This window comes from Alternaria rosae, assembly GCF_020736505.1.
Source record: "Alternaria rosae strain MPI-PUGE-AT-0040 chromosome Unknown BKA58scaffold_4, whole genome shotgun sequence".
In the NCBI taxonomy this organism is placed as follows: Eukaryota; Fungi; Ascomycota; class Dothideomycetes; order Pleosporales; family Pleosporaceae; genus Alternaria; species Alternaria rosae.
Window position 1 is genome coordinate 1970654 of NW_025763573.1, and position 21461 is coordinate 1992114.

General features: G+C 53.6%; 10 protein-coding genes across 10 annotated transcripts; 4 read left to right on the forward strand and 6 right to left on the reverse strand.

Annotated features, from left to right (window-relative positions):
* Positions 1–36: 36 nt before the first annotated feature.
* Positions 37–905, reverse strand: BKA58DRAFT_410827 (trimethylguanosine synthase; the record flags this gene model as incomplete). Its single annotated transcript, XM_046172253.1, has 4 exons — positions 37–90; positions 140–345; positions 394–779; positions 832–905. 4 exons carry the CDS (start codon positions 903–905, stop codon positions 37–39), a joined length of 720 nt encoding a protein of 239 aa, XP_046026469.1.
* Positions 906–1377: 472 nt separating this feature from the next.
* On the forward strand, positions 1378–2817 carry BKA58DRAFT_312680 (GRASP55/65 PDZ-like domain-containing protein; the record flags this gene model as incomplete). The annotated part of the gene is made up of 3 exons (XM_046167394.1): positions 1378–1557; positions 1711–1794; positions 1969–2817. 3 exons carry the CDS (start codon positions 1378–1380, stop codon positions 2815–2817), a joined length of 1113 nt encoding a protein of 370 aa, XP_046026470.1.
* Positions 2703–3728, reverse strand: BKA58DRAFT_155868 (uncharacterized protein). Its single transcript, XM_046164863.1, has one exon. It carries the CDS (start codon positions 3516–3518, stop codon positions 2895–2897), a length of 624 nt encoding a protein of 207 aa, XP_046026471.1. The 5' UTR covers positions 3519–3728; the 3' UTR covers positions 2703–2894.
* Positions 3729–4998: 1270 nt separating this feature from the next.
* Positions 4999–7124, reverse strand: BKA58DRAFT_155914 (uncharacterized protein). The gene is made up of 5 exons (XM_046164867.1): positions 6720–7124; positions 6557–6637; positions 6238–6498; positions 5766–6179; positions 4999–5721 (listed from the first exon to the last, which is right to left on the reverse strand). Exons 1-5 carry the CDS (start codon positions 6849–6851, stop codon positions 5269–5271), a joined length of 1341 nt encoding a protein of 446 aa, XP_046026472.1. The 5' UTR covers positions 6852–7124; the 3' UTR covers positions 4999–5268.
* Positions 7125–7841: 717 nt separating this feature from the next.
* Positions 7842–9245, forward strand: BKA58DRAFT_155885 (uncharacterized protein). The gene is made up of 2 exons (XM_046164864.1): positions 7842–8096; positions 8172–9245. The coding sequence occupies exons 1-2, from the start codon at positions 7976–7978 to the stop codon at positions 9125–9127; spliced, it is 1077 nt and encodes a 358-aa protein (XP_046026473.1). The 5' UTR covers positions 7842–7975; the 3' UTR covers positions 9128–9245.
* On the reverse strand, positions 9246–10212 carry BKA58DRAFT_155886 (uncharacterized protein). The gene has a single exon (XM_046164865.1). It carries the CDS (start codon positions 10000–10002, stop codon positions 9364–9366), a length of 639 nt encoding a protein of 212 aa, XP_046026474.1. The 5' UTR covers positions 10003–10212; the 3' UTR covers positions 9246–9363.
* BKA58DRAFT_155887 (uncharacterized protein) lies at positions 10213–13626 on the forward strand. Its single transcript, XM_046164866.1, has 3 exons — positions 10213–11506; positions 11620–12580; positions 12635–13626. The coding sequence occupies exons 1-3, from the start codon at positions 10422–10424 to the stop codon at positions 13406–13408; spliced, it is 2820 nt and encodes a 939-aa protein (XP_046026475.1). The 5' UTR covers positions 10213–10421; the 3' UTR covers positions 13409–13626.
* Positions 13627–14402: 776 nt separating this feature from the next.
* BKA58DRAFT_156117 (26S protease regulatory subunit 6B) lies at positions 14403–16242 on the reverse strand. Its single transcript, XM_046164870.1, has 3 exons — positions 15857–16242; positions 15668–15808; positions 14403–15616 (listed from the first exon to the last, which is right to left on the reverse strand). The coding sequence occupies exons 1-3, from the start codon at positions 16009–16011 to the stop codon at positions 14647–14649; spliced, it is 1266 nt and encodes a 421-aa protein (XP_046026476.1). The 5' UTR covers positions 16012–16242; the 3' UTR covers positions 14403–14646.
* Positions 16243–17533: 1291 nt separating this feature from the next.
* BKA58DRAFT_156129 (uncharacterized protein) lies at positions 17534–20877 on the forward strand. The gene has a single exon (XM_046164872.1). It carries the CDS (start codon positions 17686–17688, stop codon positions 20716–20718), a length of 3033 nt encoding a protein of 1010 aa, XP_046026477.1. The 5' UTR covers positions 17534–17685; the 3' UTR covers positions 20719–20877.
* On the reverse strand, positions 20878–21404 carry BKA58DRAFT_156128 (uncharacterized protein). The gene has a single exon (XM_046164871.1). It carries the CDS (start codon positions 21308–21310, stop codon positions 21038–21040), a length of 273 nt encoding a protein of 90 aa, XP_046026478.1. The 5' UTR covers positions 21311–21404; the 3' UTR covers positions 20878–21037.
* Between the last annotated feature and the right edge of the window lie 57 nt (positions 21405–21461).

The following is a 21461-nucleotide window of genomic DNA, read 5'->3' on the forward strand; positions in this document are numbered from 1 at the left end:
AATTTTGGTGACCACGTTCCGTTATCCGCCCCTTCATTATGACTCATGCTCCATATCGAAATTGAAGTTACCAAAATACACACAGAGTGCCTGCGCAAAGTCAGTTTAGAGATTAGCGTCAAGATTTTCTGTGTCTTACTTTGCTAGCACCCATCATAGTATAGTGCGCAACCTCCAGCTTTTCCCCATCTTGTCCGTATCTCGCAATCTGATTAAGATCCGACGTTCTCGGCAGATACAGCACGACCTCTTTGCTAATACTCGTAAAGCTCTTGTAAAGCTTTTCGAGGTTGTACGGCTCCATCTTACTGAGGTCGAAGACGTCTTCCGCACCATACTCAGTTCCTATACACATCAGCTTATATCGAATGACGGCGTGGAAAAGAGACGAACCTCCCCATGGCGGACTAGCGAACACAACGACATTGCTCTGACCCGAGAATCTGCTCACGGCATCAAAGCAATCTGCGTTGAGCCAAAAGATCTTGTTGCTCACACCATATATTTCGGCATTGTGCTTTGCGCACTTCAATGTTTTTGCATCTTTCTCAATAGCAAAGACGCGTTCCCAGCGTCCCGAGCGCGCTAGTGCTATGGCGTTGCCACCGACACCAGCAAATGCGTCGACGATAACGGTCTTGTCTTTGGGCGCTGACTCAGATATATGGGCTGCGATCTTGTTGGCGATGGGCTCCGGCGTCACGCCGAACCAGGCGTCTTCTGTCATCCATATCCCTTGGTCATACTTTTCCCATATCTTGAACCGCTGGTGCCAGTATCTGATCGTGTTAGATTTCAGGTTTTTTTGAGAGCGGTAGAGATGGGCTGTACTTCTTCAAATGTTCAGGGAACTGTTCGACACGCGACCACTGGTCTACGCCTTTCTCATCCGATGTTTCACTCATCTTCGCAGCAAGCGCGATGTACTACTTTACGAGGGTAGCTTAGACTCAAAGGCCCACAAATAGAGGGACTTGACTTCAGAAGACTTGTAGATGATGAGCAAAGCGAGCAGATACTGTGGAAGAGTGAGAGCAATCCTGACACGCCTTACCTGATTAGGAATAGTCCAGATTGACGCGACTGCCTACTCAGACAGTGAAGTGCTATACGTTGCGATACATATAAGTAGGTCACTACAGATGATACGGTCTCCAACTTGACAGCCCGAACTACGATTACTTCTGATTCAACTTTAACCACACATTGCCATCCTTACTGCACCTGCCCCCGCTAGCGCGCCGCAGATCCCGAGCTATGGCCACCTTCCAAAACCTCCAAGTCACCAACAACGACACCTCGACCTACACAACTTCTCTGTCGTCATCACCATACAACAACTTTCCGAGGGAACCATCGAAGTAAACACCTCTCATCATGTCCATGTTCGGAGCGTTGAACCGCTTCATATCGCGATTAGACGCCGCGCCCCTCAATGAAGAGCAGCAGTCCGCTACGAATGGCGCGTACGGCTTCCAGGTGCTAAGGAACGCCAACCTAGAAGTTCCCCTGGAGCCGTGGTTCGATTTCATCATTGGAATCAATGGACGAACTATTGTACGTATTTTCCCATTCGGTTGAAAGATGTCAGCAAAGACTTCAAGAGCGGGAGAAGGTAGAAGATGGCCAAGTGGGGTTCACTTATTCGACGATATGGCATCGACTGGAAACAGGAAGACTATGTGGACTTTATACTGACTCTGGGAACAGGATAACCCAGATCCAAGTCTCTTTGCGACAGAGATACGGAACAGTGCTGGCGCGACCATCAGCCTGGGTGTGTTCAGCGCAAAGGTAGGTTCTAACTGCTCCTTCTCATACCACGATACATTTAAGATATCATGAGTCATCGTTCCAGTACGTTTTATACGCTTGCAAGGAAGGACCGTCACAGAAGGCTGGGAGAACAAAAGTCACAATTAACTTCACTGACAATTGAACTATCTTTACATGTCTGACACCCTGTAGGGCCAAAAGATCCGAGAAGTCTATCTACAGATCCCCGCCGATCAGCCAACTCTAGGCATCTCCTTGCAATGGTCTCCACTGGCCATCGCGGAGGACGTCTGGCATATCCTAGACGTGGCTCCCAATTCCCCTGCCGATGCCGCAGGATTGCTGCCCTACGGTGACTACGTCATTGGCAGCCCTGAAGGGCTTGTGCGCGGCGAGTCTGGCTTGGGTGAACTTGTGGAAGACTTCCTAAACAGGCCATTGAGGCTATACGTGTATAACCACGAATACAACGTGACCCGTCCCGTTACCATTACGCCGACGCGCAATTGGGGTGGTGAGGGAGCGTTGGGATGTGTGCTGGGTTTCGGGGCTTTGCATCGAATTCCAGCGGGTTTGGACGAGCCGCCGCCAGCGCCTGGCGAGACCTTCTTCTCCACAGGCGATGCTAGCGGCGCCACATCGTTTGATGAGAAACGTCCTTTGACTGGCTCTGTTGATTTTCCCGCTGCGCCAACGCAGGGTGCACCGACAGAGTTGTTCGTGCCAGCCAACATGGCGCTACCGTCAAAGTCACCACCGCCTCAAGGCACGGCGCCGCCGCCAAAGAGGAAGGGCAGAGCGCATCATGTCGCTAGCCCTGCGGGTGGTGGGGGCGGTGGTCTGGACGACTACTTCAAAGAAGGGGAGCAGAAGAGTCTGGAGCAGGACTATGCGCCGAAGAAAGGCACTGGGGTACCACCACCTCCTAAGGCTGGTGGTCCGCCTAGAGGCCCGCCAAAGAGTGGAAGTGCGAGCAGGACAGGCACTCCGGTACAAAGTGATGGCAATGCAGATGGTACAGCAGATTCAGAAGCAGCGTAAACTTGGATTGGAGTTAGCAAATGTCATCTCAGAAACGATGAATGGCAACATACCTTTGAGAATACACGTCTCTTTACTCAATCCTCAGCCTCGAAGTCTAGTTCTTCCCTGAACCGACTCAGCCTGCGCTGCTTCTTCTCCTCTACACTCTCGTTGCTCGCATTGCTTCCCTGAGTCATGTAGGAGTCGACTCTGGTCTGTACTTCGGGTCTCTTGACCGCTCCACTCACACCGCCTTCTTTGCGCCCGCTGATCCTCTCGAAGGAAGACACTTGCGGTGAGGTGGGCGATCCATCTGGTGAAGTTTCTGGGGAGGAAGATGGAGAGAGCGAGGTTTTGATTTTGGTGGTCAATGTGCGGAAGATGGGCATGTTGGGCGGTTGCTCTAAGTGTTGGTTGTAGTGTTTCGGTTGCGATTGTCGTTGATCGTGGTATCTTGGTGTCAAGTTGTTGGTAGATGGTAGTAGTAATATGCGGACCCGAGTATTTGCATGTATTGAATCGAACAAGTAACTCGTGTTATTGCAATGCGACAAGTAAAAAGGAAGCAAGAGGTATGTATCGACAAACGGTAATATCCCAACGAGAAGAGCACCAACAACGCGAGGCACGCGACCGCTAAATACCCTTTCCCCCACCACACACACACCTCTACCCGACGCATAACATTCATCCCAAAGCAGCCTACAGCACCCCAGCATACCACGTCAGGGGCCGGGCGCCACGCAGGGCTATGCCCAATCCGCGTTGCTCCCACAGCCGCAGCAACCCAACTGTCAATAAACAGGCGCAGTAGTTTCAAACCGCGGGTTCCATGCAAACCACAAAACGAGTGTGCGTCTAGACCGGCATGCTATGGGTTTTGTCGATTAATGTGGGTACTCGGGTTGACGATGCAAGGCCAGACCCTGCGCTAGCCATCGCCGATCCCACATTAACCTCGTTCCTGAGCTTGCAAGGAGATCACATGGCTGCAAGGTCATACCCGCGGCGCAGGGCGATCGCATTTGTTCTGCGCGATCATGGCAAAGAGGCATGGACTACTTTTCATCCATAATTTCCTTGATGGTTGAGACCAAGCTTTTCCCGTTCAACGCTGATCGCACACGTTACCTAGGTATATGCCCAGCGCCGATGCGTCGCCGGAAGCAGTTGGCGTTTTAGACTCACCGTCGCAGGATACGCTGTGTCGTTGCGGTCAAGTAAAGCGATTGGCTGCACAGCGGGGTAAAAGGAGAAGGGCTTGGCATTTTTTTCCGCTGGCGAAGACGCACTACACCGCCATATGTGCTTTGCCGGCTTTAAGCTTTGTGGTTGCTGTGATTGGAGCATGTTGGCAGTAAAGGTGTTGAGTTGACAGCAGGAAACATTGTCGAGGCAGTCGTCCGCATGACTGCACACTCAATTCCCCCAAAGAGCGTCACGAGTTCAGCACCCGGTCAACCTCGTGCCTTCCCTGCACCAGCCTTTTGGATCGCCGCACATCGGGTCCAACGAGAGAATCGATGATGGGATGTATCGAACGCGCTCAGCGCAGGAATGCAGAACAAAACATTCCCGGCCGTCCTTACAAGTCGGCCATTGCTCCGCTCCGCGGCACCCCTTTGCATCGCAAAGACGGCGCCACGTCCGTTGCTTCCCGAGACCGACGCTTTCATTCACACACGTTTATCCACATCGCTCTTGTCCCTGCAGCGACGATGGCCAAAATAGACATGTACTGTCCTGCACCAGATGGAAGACCTCCCGCTTTCAAACGTTGAGGTGGTTCGTAATCTACACCCTTGTGTTCTTCGTAATCCAAGCTTCTGGACTTCTAGACCGCTCAGAGCTTGAATCATGTGGGAAGCAGTCGTTCCGAGTAGTGTTGCGTCCGGCAATGACGGGAGTCTCCACCCTTTCGAGCGGCTGACACCTGACGTACGTTGACATCCACCGAAGCCCACCTGGGCAGAATGAACCGTGGTTCATTCACCGCATTACCGCACTGCCGAAGTGGTTCCAAATCGGGCGCATGTAAATCCTTGCACAAGCCCTGTTGACGCTGACTGAACACTACGTCAACATAGACGTGGAACCGATCGTGCAATAGGCCCTGAACGAGCCTGCGAGTGCAACAGCGGACTATGGTCGCGGAAACATCGAAGGTTGAAACGATATGGGGTGTAGGTACACCCAAGTATTGTATTCGCAGGCGAGTCTATCTCTGCGATCTCTTTGTGAGGGAAGGAGGCCCGGTTGAGTCCCTCGTAACACCCAAATCAAAACTCCGACTTGCTTTTCGAGCAGTCTTTTCCGAACAGGCCACGCAAAACAGACCGTGTGAACGCCCATGTGGCTCGTGGAGCTAGCAAGCCGGAAATAGGCACGAGGCCGAGGGAAAGTATGGGGTACGCAAAAACAAACGCCAGTTTATGATGTAATACCCAAAACGCCATGGTTAACCTTGCTTCATCTTATATCCAGCTGGAAGGGTTTGAACTTGGCTCCAATAGTGCTGCACCGCGGACATGTCGGCGCACGGCCGCGGTTGTGCTCACTGACAAGTACATCTACGCACTCTTGACACAGACCGCAAATGCATTCTGAGCATGCATAGCTGTCGCGCAATATCGACAATTTCCGACATGCAGCGCAGTAGATCTGGACAGGGAAAAGAGAGCTAGGAGAAGAATCGGATAGACCTTGGGAATGCATGTGGAAGTTTTGGCCGGACATGGCTGATTCAATGGAAGACTCGACGGAAGGGAAAGGCTGAAGGTCCGACATATCCGGAGGTGGAGGCGTCAGAGCGTTGTTCAAAGGTGATGCCGTGTATGACTGAAGTTGTGAAGCAAAGTTGAAGGGAGGCAGAGAGGTTCTGTTGTTCATCATGTGAGGAGATTGGTTTGGCGACTGTGGCACCTGTTCATGTTAGATGGGATAGCATAGCAGAGTGTGACACCAACCGGCGTGAGATCTCGACTATCCTCTTCTGTGGCTGAAGCAGCAGCATCAATCAAGTCTTCCCACCGTTTACCCATAATGGCCGCAGCGGTTGCCGGCTCAGCCGAGTATGCCTTCCTGTCGTAGCTCAGCCTGCGCGAATAGTCCTTGGACTTCTGCCGCTCGTGTTTGCCCTTGCGAGCATTCTGTCCTACGGATGACTTGCGGGGTCTGTTCGGTTTGAGAGAGTGAGCGCCGGGAGGGAGGGTGGAGGAGCGCCCGGGAGGCGATCGGGCGAGGGAGGAAGGGAGCAGCTCTTGCTGTATGGAAGTAGAAGTATAGTAAGGTTCTTCGGCGTTGATGTGTTGTTCTATGGTGGTCGGAGCAAATCGTGCGCGAGGCCTGTAGTTCTTTGAATCGGGATCGGATGCTGCATCCTGTTCACAGCAGTTGTTAGCCTGGTCTTGTGTGTGGAGGTGTAACGCGGGTTCATACCGGATCTGAGTCCCAGTCGTACTCGGCACGATGGTTGTGTAACGAGGCCAGGGCAGCCGCTGCAGTCGCGGCGGGTAAGAGTGACGGCCGGCGCATTTCGTCCGATGTGCGAAGATGATTCGTCCCGAAGTCGGTCTCGAAGAAGGAGTTGTGTTCGCTTCCGCCATAGTCGTACGTCTGCTGGGGCGGTGCTGAGGTCGTCGCAGGTGGAGGTGGGGGTCTTTCTTGCGGTGGTGTGTTGACCATAAGCATGAAGCTCTCCTGCACGCGGGAACAGTCAGCAGCATGTTCGCCCAGTGTTGGCCATGGACAAGCCTACCTCAGTCGCCGGCAACTTGGAGATGTAATGCTCAGGATGGGCGCGGCGGATGTGCTCCTGCATGGACCGAAAACGCTTCTCCTACGCATGTGTTAGTCTGCACCCCGGAGCTCTGGAGCTCTGAAGCTTGCTGTAACGTCAAGCAGCAACGGGAGAGACTTACCCCGGTGCAGCGCTTGCGACAGGCTGAGCTGTCGTGGTTTCGCAGCGGGCACACTACGACATTGTTCTCATCGCTGACGGAGAAGGAGCTCGTCAGCGGTGCTGCGCGCGACGGAGGCATGGCTGCGAGCATCAATGGCAGGAGCTTCGCGACGAAGCAATGGCACGTGGAAAGCGAGGCGCAGGGACGGGGAAGCTCAGTCCGAGCTTGCGCAGCTGAGGGTGGAGGCTACAGTGACGGCAGGAGCGGGTGTGGTGACTACGGCGGGTGGAAGAAGCTCTGAGCTGAAGTTGCTGCTACTGCGGATAGACGTAACTGGATGCGGGGCAGCTGCAAACGGCGGCGGGGCTTCGAGAGAAAGTGATCAAGTAGAGGCTGTGTTCAAGAATCACGATTGACCATGTGGAAGAAGAAGCAATGGTACTGCACCGCTGCCGTAAGGGTAGAGCTGTATCGCCACGACAAGCTCGAGCGGAGGAGCAATCAGACGGCTGCCCTGGAGCTGAGGCGAAGAAGCTGATAGCTTGGAGAGCTTCGTGCTGCCCAATGACCTACCGCTTGAATGGGGATTTGCGCGCTCCAATCAGAGATGGCTGGGAGCAAGACGACTCATAATCAGCTAGACGGCGCAGAAGCCTCCTCACAGCTCAAGTCCCGTGCATGCAAAGAATTTTGACCAATGCGATCTACTGCTCGGACTCTTCACCAGGACATCGGCTACGGCGCCATGAAGATTTTTGCTCCTCAGATGCGAGCTAAAGCCAGTTTCGGCCGGCGGCAGGTCCAGGAAAGCTGCACTTCGTTGCAGGGAGCTGCATCTACCACATTTCGGCAACAGACTTGGGTTGAGGCGGAAGCGTGGTGGGAAACGTCGGAGAAGAAGGGAACAGAGAGTGAAGAAGACGCACGAGAAGACGAGCTTTTGACGCGCCGGGGGTGGAAATTGTTGAGTGACAGGAGCAGCGTATTGCTACCTATGGCTTTCTAATCTCGTCACATGCACCTCGTCTGCACCTGCTGTTTCTCCTTGGTGCTCGTCTGCGACTACCCTCTCGCGTCAACCTTCCAGCACAATTGCTTCTGCTGAGCGTTCCAAGGCGATGGCGCGCAAGCCCGCAATCATCATTGACATGGGCCTCACTGACTGACACGGCAGCGCGTCGCCCGTCGCCTCGCCTCCCTTTCTTCATGTCTTGCGTTGCCGTTACCCTGTCGTGCGCTTTGCCGACATTGTCTTGCACTTGTTCTCCGCTAGTATGGCTCTCTCCGTCGAGTCGTTGAATGGAGACACTTCTTTTCTCCTTACCTTTGACCCACCCGCTGCCCCACTATCGTCGCCGGGATTGTTCCCAGGATCCTTTACGATTCTGGTTGACCGTAAGTTTTTGAAGATCGCATTTGATACTGTCTGAGGCCGACTTGTAGATGGGTGCTAATGTATTTCCTGACCAGCTTGGCTTTCAGGGCCCTCCATCATCTTAAACTCCATCTTCTCGCATTCTGAGCAGAGAGCGAAACCGTCCGTCGCGAGCCTGAGAGACCTTGACCGCGAACCCGACCTCGTGCTCATATCCCAAGACAAGCCAGACCACTGCCATGAAGCTACGTTGCGCCAACTTCCACCAGACTGCGAAGCGACTATCCTAGCCATACCGTCTGCAGCCAAGAAGATTCGCTCATGGAAACACTTTGGTCCCAGCCTTGTGCATGCTCTGCCAAAGTACGTCGAGGGAGACGGCCAGTCCATACACCGTATAGTATTACCGCCGCCGTCTCCCCGAGGCACATGTGGTGAGGTGACGGTGACTTGGATTCCAGCCAAGCGGGACCTTTCCAAGGTACATCACGCGATCGGGATAACATATCGGCCTCCTTGCACCGTACTCTCGTCGCTAAGCCCAATGCACTACATCGACCTGCCTATGAGCCCGCCCCCCTCTCCAGGATCGCCAATGACAATTGCCTCATCGCCCCGTACGTTGGTGCCGTCACCAAACAATGATCGGGAAAAGACACTGTCTGTCATTTACTCGCCTCATGGTGTTTCGTACGACGTAATTCGTCCCTACGCAAGCTCCTACCTTGTGTCGGAATCCGCGCTTCCTCTCACAGCGCTTCTACATTCTTTTGACTGCGTTGAGAACCCTTGGTGGCTTGGAGGTAACATATCAGCTGGCAGTCCCGGCGGCACAGAGATCGCCAAGAGTTTGTACGCCAAAGCCTGGATATCTGCCCATGATGCAGACAAGGACAATCGGGGTTGGGCAGTGAAGTTGACACAGATTGCACAGCACGCGGTCGACGAAGTGAAGAAGATGGTGGAAGAGGGTGTCATCAGGAAGACGCTGCCCAACACTGAAGTCTGTTCGCTGAGGGCCGGCGAAAAGCATCGGATTGCTGTGGGATGAAGCACGGCGCGGTTACTGCTTACATGTACACCCAGCCATACACCGACTGCGCGATATGGGTATTGAGATGTGGAAATCTCATTCTTCATCTCAGGTGCGGCCACGCACTTTGAATTCGTCGTTGCTGCAGTGGCATGCTCAAGCATGGGTATTTATGTTGGCGTGCAGGGCACATAAAGGGAAGCCAAAGATGGCTAGCGTGGAGAGCGCTGATCTTGACCCCGAGTGCGCAATACTCAACAGAAGTGCACTGTGTAGTGGACGAGGATGTTCCAGACTTGTCCGATGTGTATACGGCTGGACATTGCGGGGAGGACATGTCTATGATGGAGCACTGGACCCTTACTTGGTCGCCTCGGTATTGCGCATTCTGTGATGGGCGGACGAAAACAGGGCTGGGTTAGCCAGGAGATTGGGAGTGGAGCTGGAGCTAAATAGAGCCGAACACAGACAAGTGGGCAGAGTGCGGCGCAGGGCAAAGGCCGGCTCGCCTCCTCTGTTGTCCGGTGCTCAGGGCGACAACGTGGGCTGCATGGATGGGGACTGCATAGCAATAGCAAGGTGCAGCTTGGTGTAGAAAATAACCTTCTGTTTGGCACGGCATGGTTAAGAATAGGGTGATTGCGAGCCACAGCATGACGCCGCACCCGGGCTGCTGGGACTATTGTGTGGCTGAGGGATGCATGCCGCCTGTTCTTAATCCAGACGCGCAATCTCCCTCTACGGGTGCGCGCGACGCAGACAAGACATCCAGATATCGCAGCCACGGCGTGTGGGGGGTGTGAGAAGGAGCGCAATGGAGTGGTGCATGGAAGCACGCATGTCTGACTGCATTGAAACTGCCGTGATGCAGAAGGAGCCTGGCCCGTGGTCATGTTGCTGGTGGCTTCGCAGCGCGCAATAAGGCACTGTCCACCTGCCAAGGCTAGCGCAAGACGGAAGTCGGATCGCGCCCGGCGAGCGAAGGGCTGAGCGAAGTGCCAACTATTCGAGCATCACAGCTTCGACTCGACTCCTGGCCTGCCGACACATCCACGCCCATTCTTGCGCCCACCGTTTTCTTATCACGACCCCATTGCTCCAGCGCCTGCCGCCCCGCCTCTGCGTCCGCTCAGCGCTGCTCTGCTCTGCTCTGCTCCGCTCTGGTACCTAGTCTCTGCCGGCGCTGCACTACGCAATCCCCCGGACGACGCCCAACCCGACCTTCACCAGCCACACGTCGCACACACACACACTGGCTTCTCACGCTCCGCCGACCCCTCCTCCGCAGCGCTCAGGAAAGGCTGCCTCTTTGATGAGCGTAACCATCCATGAGTCGCAGATGATGCCCTCGTATGGCGCCGAAGCAACCGACCGCTCTTCCTTTGCACATGCACAAACATCACCACCTGCCCCCGCGCGCTCGCCCTCGGACCGCTCGCCCCCCAATGGCACCGCTGCCGCGATGAACGGGAAGATGTCCAATGGAATGCAGTCCATAGCAAACGGCCGCCCGACCAGACCCGCAAGCATCGACAAGCGCCTGTCCCAGGACGACGCACGTCATGCCCGGAGCAGAGGAGACTACACGGACGCGGACAGCTCCAACAACAAGTCGCTCGACACGCAGAGGCAGTCGAGCGAGCGCCCGAGCAGAGACGACGGCTACTTCGCTTCGATACACAGCAGCAAGACCAAGGACCGCCTCTGTGGCAGCACCACGCACGTCGAACTCGGCCAGATCGATGCTCAAGACGGCACCAAAGAAGCAAGCAAGGACTTCTACGTTCCGCACGTGGGCTCCGTCTCCCATCCTCCCATGTCGACGTCGCCGCAGCCCCAACCCGACGAGGGCACGTCCAGCCTGCAGGTACCGACCCAAGCGCATCGCGTCTCCTCCCCGCCTGCCTTCAACCACAACAACCCCAGCCCCTCCCAACAACCTCATCGTCTGCAGCAACGTCATACCCTCGAAGTCCCCAAGTTGCAAACATCGCGCGCCCGCGAACCTCAGAACAACACCGACGACGTCATCAGCGCTAGTGGACGTTTCTCGCCTTCCACACCGCACAAACGGAGAGGCTCCATGTCGCTTGTGCGTCGGACCACACGCTCCGTCAACTCCGACATGCATCTCGACGAGGTGCCCCAGGACGACGAGGCCGCGCGCTGGGCTGAGCACATCCGCCAGAAGCGAGCAAGCAAGCGGAAGCGCAAAGAAGACGAGGACGAAGACCGCGTTGTGGTAGGCACCAAGGTCGACCAGAACCACGTCAACTGGGTGACAGCCTACAACATGTTGACGGGTATCCGCTTCACCGTCTCGCGAACCAACGCCAAGATGGACCGAGATCTAACTGATGCCGATTTTGACGCGAAGCACAAGTTCTCGTTTGACATGTACGTGCCGGCCGGCTTTCCTTGCAACATCAAGCACCTACTAGAGTTCATCTCCACTTCGTCTGGCAGACCTCTGTTCTATGCTCATTCGCACAACACTGACACTTTAACAGAACTGGTAACGAGCTTACTCCTTCCGCCAAATACGACTTCAAGTTCAAGGACTATGCACCATGGGTCTTCCGCCATCTCCGCACTACCTTTAAGCTCGACCCTGCCGATTATCTCGTGTCGCTAACCAGCAAATACATCCTTTCCGAGCTTGGCTCTCCCGGCAAGAGTGGCAGCTTCTTCTATTTCTCCCGCGACTACAAGTACATTATCAAAACAATCCACCACGCTGAACACAAGTTCCTCCGCAAGATTCTCAAAGACTATTACAACCACGTCCAAGAGAACCCGAACACCCTTCTTTCCCAGTTTTACGGCCTGCATCGCGTAAAGATACCCTATGGACGCAAAATCCACTTCGTCGTCATGAACAACCTGTTCCCCCCGCATCGAGATATTCACAGCACATTCGACCTCAAGGGCTCTACGATTGGGCGAGACTTTAAGGAAGAGAATCTGGCGACCAACCCCCGCGCAACCCTCAAGGACCTGAATTGGTTACGCAGAAACCAGCATCTTGAGCTAGGACCGTCCAAGAAGAAGATGTTTATCGAGCAGATGCAAAGAGACGTCAAGTTGCTGCAGCGCTTACATATAATGGACTACTCGCTCCTCATTGGTATCCACGATCTGGAAAAGGGTAACGAGGAGAACCTGCGAGACAAGACACTCAAGGTCTTTTCACCGGGTGGAGAAGAGGCACCAGAGCCCCAACCGAATCAGCTTATGCGTACACCTTCGAAATTGGAGAGTGCTCGGAAAGCAAGGGAACTGAGGCAGATGGTCAAGACACAAAAACCAGTACCCATGGGCCAGACGTCCAGCAAGATGCCGAATGAGTTGGAAGATCCTAACCGGAACTTCTACTTCTATTCTGACGATGGTGGCTTCCGAGCCACTCATGAGGACGATGCCCCCGGAGAAGAGATATACTACCTTGGCATTATCGACTGTCTGACACACGTAAGTTTGCAGCGCACGGCGCGTAGGCCTTGTCAAATACTAATTGCGCTCCAGTACTCTTTCATCAAACGCATGGAACACTTTATCAAAGGCATTGCTAATACCGAGTCTCAAATATCCGCTATACCTCCCGAGCGATACGGCGATCGATTCATCAAGTTCATCAGTGGTGTCACGAAAACTAGAGAAGCAGCCGAGCGTGAGAAGATGGAAGAGGCCACAAACGATCTCAACGAACTCTCGCTTGACGGTGTCAATGCGACTGCTGCGCAGCGATCTTCGACCGACCATGTCCTGGAGAAGGCCGAGCATCAAGCTGACCGCTCGCGGCGACAAGGTCATGGTGAAGAAAACATACCGAATCTACACTTGAGGGCAGTACGTAGTCCGTCGGCGGAAAGAGGAGATATCGGGACCACTCTGCCTGTGGTGGAAGAGGCCGGTGAATCTTCAAGTGTTGGCGGACACAGCAACCGGAGTGCCTCAGATCGCCATGCTGCCAATACGGGTAACGAGAAGTCATCATTACTACCACCCACAGGAGCGCCCTACCTCGGCCCTCCACGACTTGAATCCAGAGCCAGGTCTACATCCAGGGACAGGGATCATGTACAGGGCAGGCCGCCGCCGACACCGCCGAAGGACTCTGGCACTGCAAGTAGCGACGGGCGCCCGCCTACACCGGCAAAGGACGCCGAATACATGCCCAACAGGCACTCTGGACCACCCACACCACCAAAGGAGGACAAGAGAGGAGGTATACCCAGAGCCTCTTTGGATAAAGATCTACCGCGCACGCCATTAGAGACCACTATCAGGGTCGGCTAAACTGGTTAACGAATCTGTACCGAACTCTTCATTTTACCATAACTTCTCATCCAACGCCTTTTGCATACCGTCTGGCAATCCACCGGACCTTTCCTTTGTCGCTCCCTTGCGTCGCGAATGCATGATACCATGAGCCGCCGCCCGTTACTATAGGGCGTCGAGTCGCTCCTGCTTTTCCTTTGTCATCCTTTGTTCTTTTTTCTTTCTCTCTCTCTTTCCTTTCTGGGAGATATGTAGTTCTTCTTGCTTATTGTTGGATCACGGAATGGAACGGACGGACCGTGGTGCATTTGTTGTCTTTTGCCTCTGTCTCTGCCGAACTTGAGGTGCTAGTGCGTGGAGTCGGTTGCCGCTGCTGCGTGTCTTTGTAGGATAGTTTCTAGTCTGGTGGATGGAGGAGGAAGAGGCGATAATAGTCGTTGGGGGATTTTGGTTGTCAGGTGCCGTTGATGCCAAGAAGAGACGGTGTGGGAAAGGGAAGAAGAAGCGGGTATGCTGACAGAGAGGAGCGTTTGGTGGCATATCTGGTAGATAGACGAAAGAAGTTATAAATGCATATAATTAAATAACTTTGTCTGCATTGATCTTGACTTTATGTGAATAGACTGGTTTATGTATTACGACAAGTCGATGTCAACGCGTAGTATGCTGGATACAATATCAATCACTACAAAACCACAATCTAATACCTGGAGCTTTTCCCGTCTAGAATGGCTGCCCTGTGCTGTAACGCGTAGTCTCATATTTACATTGGTACGTGATGTTCTTTTCAACACCACTTACTCGCCAATAACAATATTTGTATGATACATGGATTGTTGCCGTAGTAGTAGAAGCAAAGACTATCTTGATATATTTAATCTCCGGACTAGAACCACATAGCCATGCCTGGAGACATGTTTAATCCGATAAACGCAGTACGAAATAGACATGGTGTATGAAAAATGGACCGTTCTTGACTGATATGAAAGATATAAGAGTCTTCTTATGCATTTCCTTTTTACCTGTGCATGAAGAATGTAGTTTAGCAGTGTACAAGCCCAGGTCTAAATGAAGAGTAGCGTAGAAAACACACTGTGACAATTGAGGCAAAGTCAAGATGATAGTTATGTTGTTTCATGCATTACCCAAGCAACCGCGGTATATAGCCGCATAGGGTACAAGACCCCAGGGCCTAGCCTATCTAGTAGTACAATGCTGCATGCCCCTTCTCAAGTCCCCTCCAAGTAGCGATGCGTCTACTTGTAGAAATCGAACTTGTCGGCCTCTGCCGCACCCTTGACCTGGCTGGTGTATGCCTCCTCCAAATCGCTCTGGATGATGTTGTACCTGTTCTTGCGTACAGCCCTCAAACCCGCTTCCTGCATGATGGCTGCGATGATGGCACCAGAGAGGGGGTCGTTTCGGACGATCAAGCTGTCAAGATCTACCTCAGGCGACAAACTCATTTTGCTGGCGATGGTGGAGAAGATGAGACGGCGCTCACGGCGGTCGCGTAGCGAAGGGAACTCGATCTTCCTGTCGAGACGACCGGGTCGGAGCAGCGCAGGATCGAGGGTATCTGCACGGTTCGTCGCCATGATGACCTTCACGTTGGACGTCTGGTCGAAACCGTCCATTTGGTTCAGCAGCTCGAGCAGGATACGCTGAACTTCTCGATCGGCACCTGTCTGCGCATCGAAACGTTTTGTAGCAATAGCGTCGATCTCATCGATGAAAATGATGGATGGTGAGTTCTCGCGCGCCATTCTGAACACGTCACGAACCATACGTGGGCCTTCACCCAGGTACTTCTGTACAAACTCCGAACCGACGACACGGATGAAGGACGCTGTCGTGCTATTTGCTACAGCCTTCACCAACATGGTCTTTCCTGTACCCGGAGGTCCGTATAGCAGTACACCGCGCGGTGGGTCGATACCAATCTGCTTGTAGAGGTCGAAGTGTGTGAGCGGCAGTTCGACAGCTTCCCGGATCTCCTGTTTCTGCATGTCCAGACCTCCGACGTCGGCATACGTGATATCTGGCTTCTCGTCTTGACCAAGCATGGCAATCGAAGAGTCGGCCTCCGGTGGTAGGATGTCGACGAGGGCATTTGAGTGGCGGTGCAGCGCGACGGACGAGGATGGCTTGAGGAGTTCGCGATCGAGAGTGGAGAGGATGCGAACGACATAGTTGGAGCCTGTGGACGATTGTACGATGCCGGTACTAGGCGTGTTAGTGTCATGACGCAAGCGCTGTGCCTGTGTTAAAGCTTACTTCTGGTCGATGGCCTCCATGAACTGCCCTATCACCAGCGGTACACTCTGAATGCGCTTGATCTCCTCCTGTGCTCTCACCAACTCTCGCTTCAGACTCCGTTGCTCATCTTTGATGTACTCTTCCTGTAGATGGATGTACCTGCGACTGTTAGCCACCTGCGGTTCAATGTGTCTGAGCGCTACGAACTCTAATTGCCGTTGTAGCTTCTTGAAGGTTGAGTAGTCATCGCTGCCCTCAGTGGAGAAGCCCTCCAGGGTATCAAAGTTGGGTATCGACGATGGGAGCTGCTTCTTGTGCGGCGGGACGGTGTTGGCCGGGTTCTCCATGGCGGTATCAGCCATGACGATAGTAGCTGGATGGACTTTGTATATTTGCAAGTCGGTGGGGGATATCAGCAGCGAGAGGCAGTATTCGTCAGTGGTGATAGTTTGTGGCGGGATGTTGGTGAAGGCGGTGCTTGTGTGTCGCAATGTTGATGAAGCTCATGGAAGGCGCGATCGGGCAATGCGAGGCGGTGCCGCCGACGTCACGTGAGCTCGACGATCACTACAGCCAGCTAGCTCAGATGCCATTTGTTGCGACACGTGAAAAAGTAAATTCACGAAGCTCTTATTACGCGCAGGTAGACTGATACACTAGTACAGTATAGGCTTGAGATTGTAACACATCGCTATTGCGCGTTAATACTTGTCCCCACTGTAACCGGGCTTCCATATGCTAGATGGATAGTCGAAGACCCTTGCTCATGGCTCGAGACAGCTATGCAATGGGCCTGTATGAGGGACAGTAGCCAACTCGCGGTGTGACCTTTCCTTTTGGCTGGAAGCATATGTGGAGTACGAATCAGCTCTAAAGTCTAGTTTTACCTACCCCCTTGAAGTGTTTAAATCCCGCGCCGGTTCACGACAACGACCGGAGACTAATTACTTAACCCCTATTGAACCATGAATGCTTTGTGGGAATTATAAAGTATGAAGACGATAGCATAGAATATGGGCCTCCATACGTATGTATGATGGCACAAGCGCCGAATCTGACATGTATACCCCCAGTCGCCATGGTAGATTGCTGGCGTGTGATACGCGCCGATCACCGACGGGTATAGGATTGTTGCGAATTTGCATCGTATTGAAGGGCAGAGCAGAGAGGCTGGATTGCGTCAAGTATCGGACGAGGACACTGGTGCACTGACTCTGGGAGTAGCTTGGGGCGGTTCAACGGTTGGCTAGGCTCTCGACGCAGAGTCAAGCGGTCTGGGTGTGCCCACTCTCGACGCCCAGCTGTGCGATAACAGCGCCATTTCCTGCAGGAACAAAGTGATGTAATAAGTGGAGAGACGTGTGTTTCCGTGTCACGACGGCCAAAGACCCGGAGAAATCAAATCAAATTGAGTTAGGCTAGGCTTGTGAGTTGCCGGCAACGCAGGCACTCCACTGGCCTGTCGCAACGCGCGAACGCGTCTACTGCTCCGGATGCGACTGTGGCCTGCGTGTATGTTTTGGAGACTCTGCGGCTGCTTCTGCTCTGCGGGCGACGTGCGCTCTGTTCTGGAGTCGCGGACACTGGTAGGTCTCGTGATGCTCCCGACAAGGCTAGAGTAAGTAGAGGCTGGGATTCCGCCAAGAAAACTGTTCCTTCCTCCGCTCTCAGCAACGCATAGTCCGCAAAGCGCGTCTGCGGTGCGTCAAGTTATCGACCGCATTCAAAGCCACTCGTTATCCGTCCTGCCCTGATGAGAAGATCCTTTTAGCGTCGGTCTATTGTCGCGCCCGGTGTGTATTATCTCATCCTGCCTCCGTCTGCCGCGTCGCTGTCCTGCGCCTTCGTCTCGTCGGAGGGCTGCTGCTAGAGGCGCGTCCATCTAAACATCAACATGCGTGCTGACGGGCCACTAGCCATATCCAACCCAGGCACTCACGTGCACCTATCGCTCTCTTCCTCGTCTTTACCTACACGCGACTGCCCCTTCCCTCCCCACCGCCGCTCTTGACTGCTCGCGGCAGTAGCGCACTATCATGGACTTCCAATCCCCTCAGAACGGCATGTACGATCCCTCGAGTTTCATCGACCCGAGCGCAATCGCAACACCCCAGATGAATGGCGCGCGCCCGTTCAATCCTATGCCCTCAGTCCCCCAGAAAAGAGACTCGTCCGGCGCCGCTCTGTCTTTATCGCGCTCTCAGACACCTTCACAGCAAGCCCAATTCGGCTTCCAGCACCAGCAAGGCTTCACTAACACGCCCTCGCCCACCATGCAGAGCCAGCACTTCGCGCCCGGCCAGATGGGAGGTCAGCGCATGAACACGGCCTCACCTGCGCAAAATCCCCATGCGCCGCAGATGTCACCCATGAACTTCCAGGCTTCACCTATGAACCAAGCTTTCAATGCTAATTCCGGAAATCAGTTCCCCGTGCAGTCGGTGCAACTATCACAAAATCTCCAGAGTCGGCAGCAAGAAGCGCAAAGGCAATACGCAATGCGCCTGCAACAGCAGCAGCAGTTGGGCAATCTTGCCGCGAGCAACATGGCTGCGCGACAAGGACAGCAGCCAGGCGCGCAGATGCCTGGCGCAATGCAGAATCCAATGCAAAACCCAATGCAGCATCCGGGCATGCAGCAGAACATGATGCAGGCCCAAGGGCAGGCACAGAACCCACAGTCACAGTACAACCAGTTCATTAAGAACGTTCAGGCGCTGATGGCCCAGCATAACCGACCCTTCAACCACCAGCCACTCTGCGCCGGTCGGCCGACAAATCTCCAGAACCTTTACGCGGCTGTCATGCGCTTCAAGGGCCATCGATTTGTGACGCAACAAAACGGTTGGCCTAGAATCGCGCAAATGATGAACATACATCCACAGCAGTTTCCAAACGCCCCCAACGAATTGCGCCAGATATACGAACAGAATCTAAGCCTTTACGAGACCGCCTATCTGCAAAGACAACAGCAAATGCAACAGAAGGGTATGCCTCCGCAGGGACAGATGGGTCAGATGGGTCAAATGGGCCAGATGAGTCAAATGGGTCAAATGGGCCAGATAAGCCAGATGGGATCCGTGGGTCAGCAGATGTCGCCAACAAGACCGACTATGCCTGGACAACAAGCCAATGCAGGACATCAGGAATATTTGCAGCAACTGCAGAGATCACAGGAAGCCATGAAGCAGCAACAGCAGCAACGGCAATCGCTTCCGCCTGCCCAACAGCCGCATCAGCAACTCGACCCTTCCCCACACCCACACCAGTCAACGCCTTTACAGAGCAATGCAGCGCTTCCAAGCGTCAACGGCACCACACCACAGCCGGACGGAAACGCGCGGAAAAGCCTCAGCAGACAGCTGGAAGGGACACCCACTCAGGGACAAGAGCCAGGCCAATCGCAGTCGTCACCAATGAAGCAGGAAGAGAATGTCGCTGCAGAATCAGCCTCGGCCGCCGTTGAGGAGCCCGAGAAACGCAAACCAGTAATCGAGCAAGATGATGGTACGCGGGTCTATCAACCCGCCTACCGGACGCAAGATACATGGGGAGGTCTCGACTTTGACTCCGACAACTTCAAGAACATGATCGATACCATCACAAACTACAAACCAAATGTTCCATTACTACCGGAGATGGGTGTGATCGACGTTCGAGCCATCATCATGAGTATCAAGTCGGGACTACATGCGGAGGTGCGCTTGGGGCTGGACACCTTGACGCGGATAACGTATGACAATACCGTACAGTTTAATTTGTCGCACTGCGACGACTTGACAGAAGTGCTGGTGGAGTACGCGGAAGATCAGCTGGAGATACTAGGCAACGACAACCCGGAAGTCACCGATATCATCGATCTCACCCCATACGAAGATGTCCTACATCACTGTCGCGAGGAAGCCTCGGCACTACAAGAGCTCCCACAGGCTGGTACGAAGGAATACATGCTCGATCGTACTGCAGACCGGCTGCTAGCAATCACCACCATCTTCCGAAATCTTTCTTTCCTCGAAGTCAACCACGACTCTTTGGTCAGCGCTCCAGTAATCAAATTCCTCGCAAACTTCATACGGCTTGTCGGAACCCGCGTACTGTTGCTACGATCACATATCAACACCTTCGACTTCATGAAGGATGTAGTCACCTTCTTCTCCAACACAAGCGCGAAGGTTGTGTTGCCAAATCGTGAAGACGCATACGCCGTGTTGCACTTTCTCTGCGCTTTTGCTCCAGTTCCACGACCTGCTGAGCCTGTCAAATTCACCCCCTTCAACCCGCAAATCCACCGCTATCTCCCTTCTGCCGTTGACAGTCTTGCCAAACTCCTTGCTCGCGACGATCCCAACCGAACCTACTACAAGCAAATATTCATTAACGAGGCAACATCTATTCCTGCGTATGACCTCCTAACGCGTTCCTTCGCCCTCGCCATCTCCGTTGTGCCGGACCGCAACTACATTGAAAACAAAATGTACCAGATGAAAGAGCCACGTCCGAAGGAGGTGCGCATGTTCGAAGCGCGTGTTGCGGAGTCACGGAAAGCATACTTGATGCAGGGCATGTTGGCGGCAGACATACTCGCCAGCTTAGCTCCAGGGCCCGAGACTGGTATCTGTCGCTCGTGGCTCGAGTCGGAAGACGGCTGGGCGCATAGCTTACTCAAGTTCGCCATGTCGCTATCCGCTACCGATGCCGCCATCCCGCACCCCCCACAACCGCCAAATCACCGCGGCCAACGGCCCATGGACCATGACCGGGAAGGTTTCCAACTCATCGTCCATCGCGCGCTATCAACCCTCAAACGCCTTGGTGACAAGTCAAAGGGCGGTGAACCGTTGGTCAAGGGCGTGCAGCAAACAAACGGGCACATGGAACATGATGATGAGGACGACTTTGACGAAGATGAAGACGACGACATGGAGATTTTCAACTTCAACGGTAGCTCGTGGAAAGTCAAGGCAGATATCTTACCTCGGAAAGAGACCATGCTCGGCGCGTTGCTTACCGCTCAGTTGGACGTGCGGAGTCTGAACCAATTTTGCAAAATCGGCTATCTGGATGAATAATGGGGTGGTGTAGGATAAGAGGGGTGGGGTTTTAGGCGAATATAGGAACGTGTATATTGGCGGAGGTGTTTGGAGACTAAACTTGCATGGGAAAGCACTTTTGCTTCAAGTGAACATAGCATTGCGAGAGAGTTCACATGGATTTTGTGCGATTTTTTCTTGCCGTCTGTACCAAATCTTTTTTTTTTTAATCTTCTTGTATAGTCAATGTATGAGACTGTGGATGCAATATCGTGTATTCCTTCGCAAAGTACGTGACGTCCTCTACTGAAATAGATGGCATGTGGGTGACCAGATCAAGTTGACCAACCTGGCACGATCATCTGTCGATAAGGAATGACACGGTCACCAACGCAGACAAACACAATTTATGAATGGTTACTCTCATTCCGCCCTTCTGCATGGAGCATGTTATACAGATTACTTTGCCCGAGTGGTAACGAGCAGAGCACATAAAACCTGTGCTCCGAAAAGAATAAACGCCATAAGAGCCACCGAAGTAAGCCCAAGTTCCGAATACCGTTTTGACCTGATCCGCCCAACGCCATGCTATGCATTCAAACAGAAAAAGACTCGAAATCCCCATACCCATACCACGACATATAACGCGTTAATAGTCGGATAGTCCGTGCAGGCCGAGCGTCCTTACACAAACTTGAAAACCCAGGTATGATACGTAGCAGCTGTTGCATCTTGATCATGTCCTCTACTAATGGTGTGCCCCGGAATTATGAACAGTGGAT

Bases quoted from the DNA above. Each gene is read 5' to 3' on its own strand.
- BKA58DRAFT_155887 (XM_046164866.1), top strand. From the start codon at position 10,422: ATGAGCGTAACCATCCATGAGTCGCAGATGATGCCCTCGTATGGCGCC. The intron at 11,507-11,619 runs GTACGTGCCGGC...ACACTTTAACAG, and splicing joins CACAAGTTCTCGTTTGACAT to AACTGGTAACGAGCTTACTC. The intron at 12,581-12,634 runs GTAAGTTTGCAG...ATTGCGCTCCAG, and splicing joins TTATCGACTGTCTGACACAC to TACTCTTTCATCAAACGCAT.
- BKA58DRAFT_155868 (XM_046164863.1), bottom strand. From the start codon at position 3,518: ATGCTGGGGTGCTGTAGGCTGCTTTGGGATGAATGTTATGCGTCGGGT.
- BKA58DRAFT_155885 (XM_046164864.1), top strand. From the start codon at position 7,976: ATGGCTCTCTCCGTCGAGTCGTTGAATGGAGACACTTCTTTTCTCCTT. The intron at 8,097-8,171 runs GTAAGTTTTTGA...TTTCCTGACCAG, and splicing joins CTTTACGATTCTGGTTGACC to CTTGGCTTTCAGGGCCCTCC.
- BKA58DRAFT_156128 (XM_046164871.1), bottom strand. From the start codon at position 21,310: ATGGGTATGGGGATTTCGAGTCTTTTTCTGTTTGAATGCATAGCATGG.
- BKA58DRAFT_156129 (XM_046164872.1), top strand. From the start codon at position 17,686: ATGGACTTCCAATCCCCTCAGAACGGCATGTACGATCCCTCGAGTTTC.
- BKA58DRAFT_155914 (XM_046164867.1), bottom strand. From the start codon at position 6,851: ATGCTCGCAGCCATGCCTCCGTCGCGCGCAGCACCGCTGACGAGCTCC. The intron at 6,180-6,237 runs GTATGAACCCGC...TGCTGTGAACAG, and splicing joins ACGACTGGGACTCAGATCCG to GATGCAGCATCCGATCCCGA. The intron at 5,722-5,765 runs GTTGGTGTCACA...TAACATGAACAG, and splicing joins ATAGTCGAGATCTCACGCCG to GTGCCACAGTCGCCAAACCA.
- BKA58DRAFT_155886 (XM_046164865.1), bottom strand. From the start codon at position 10,002: ATGACCACGGGCCAGGCTCCTTCTGCATCACGGCAGTTTCAATGCAGT.
- BKA58DRAFT_156117 (XM_046164870.1), bottom strand. From the start codon at position 16,011: ATGGCTGATACCGCCATGGAGAACCCGGCCAACACCGTCCCGCCGCAC. The intron at 15,809-15,856 runs GTTCGTAGCGCT...TAACAGTCGCAG, and splicing joins AAGCTACAACGGCAATTAGA to GTACATCCATCTACAGGAAG. The intron at 15,617-15,667 runs GTAAGCTTTAAC...TAACACGCCTAG, and splicing joins ATGGAGGCCATCGACCAGAA to TACCGGCATCGTACAATCGT.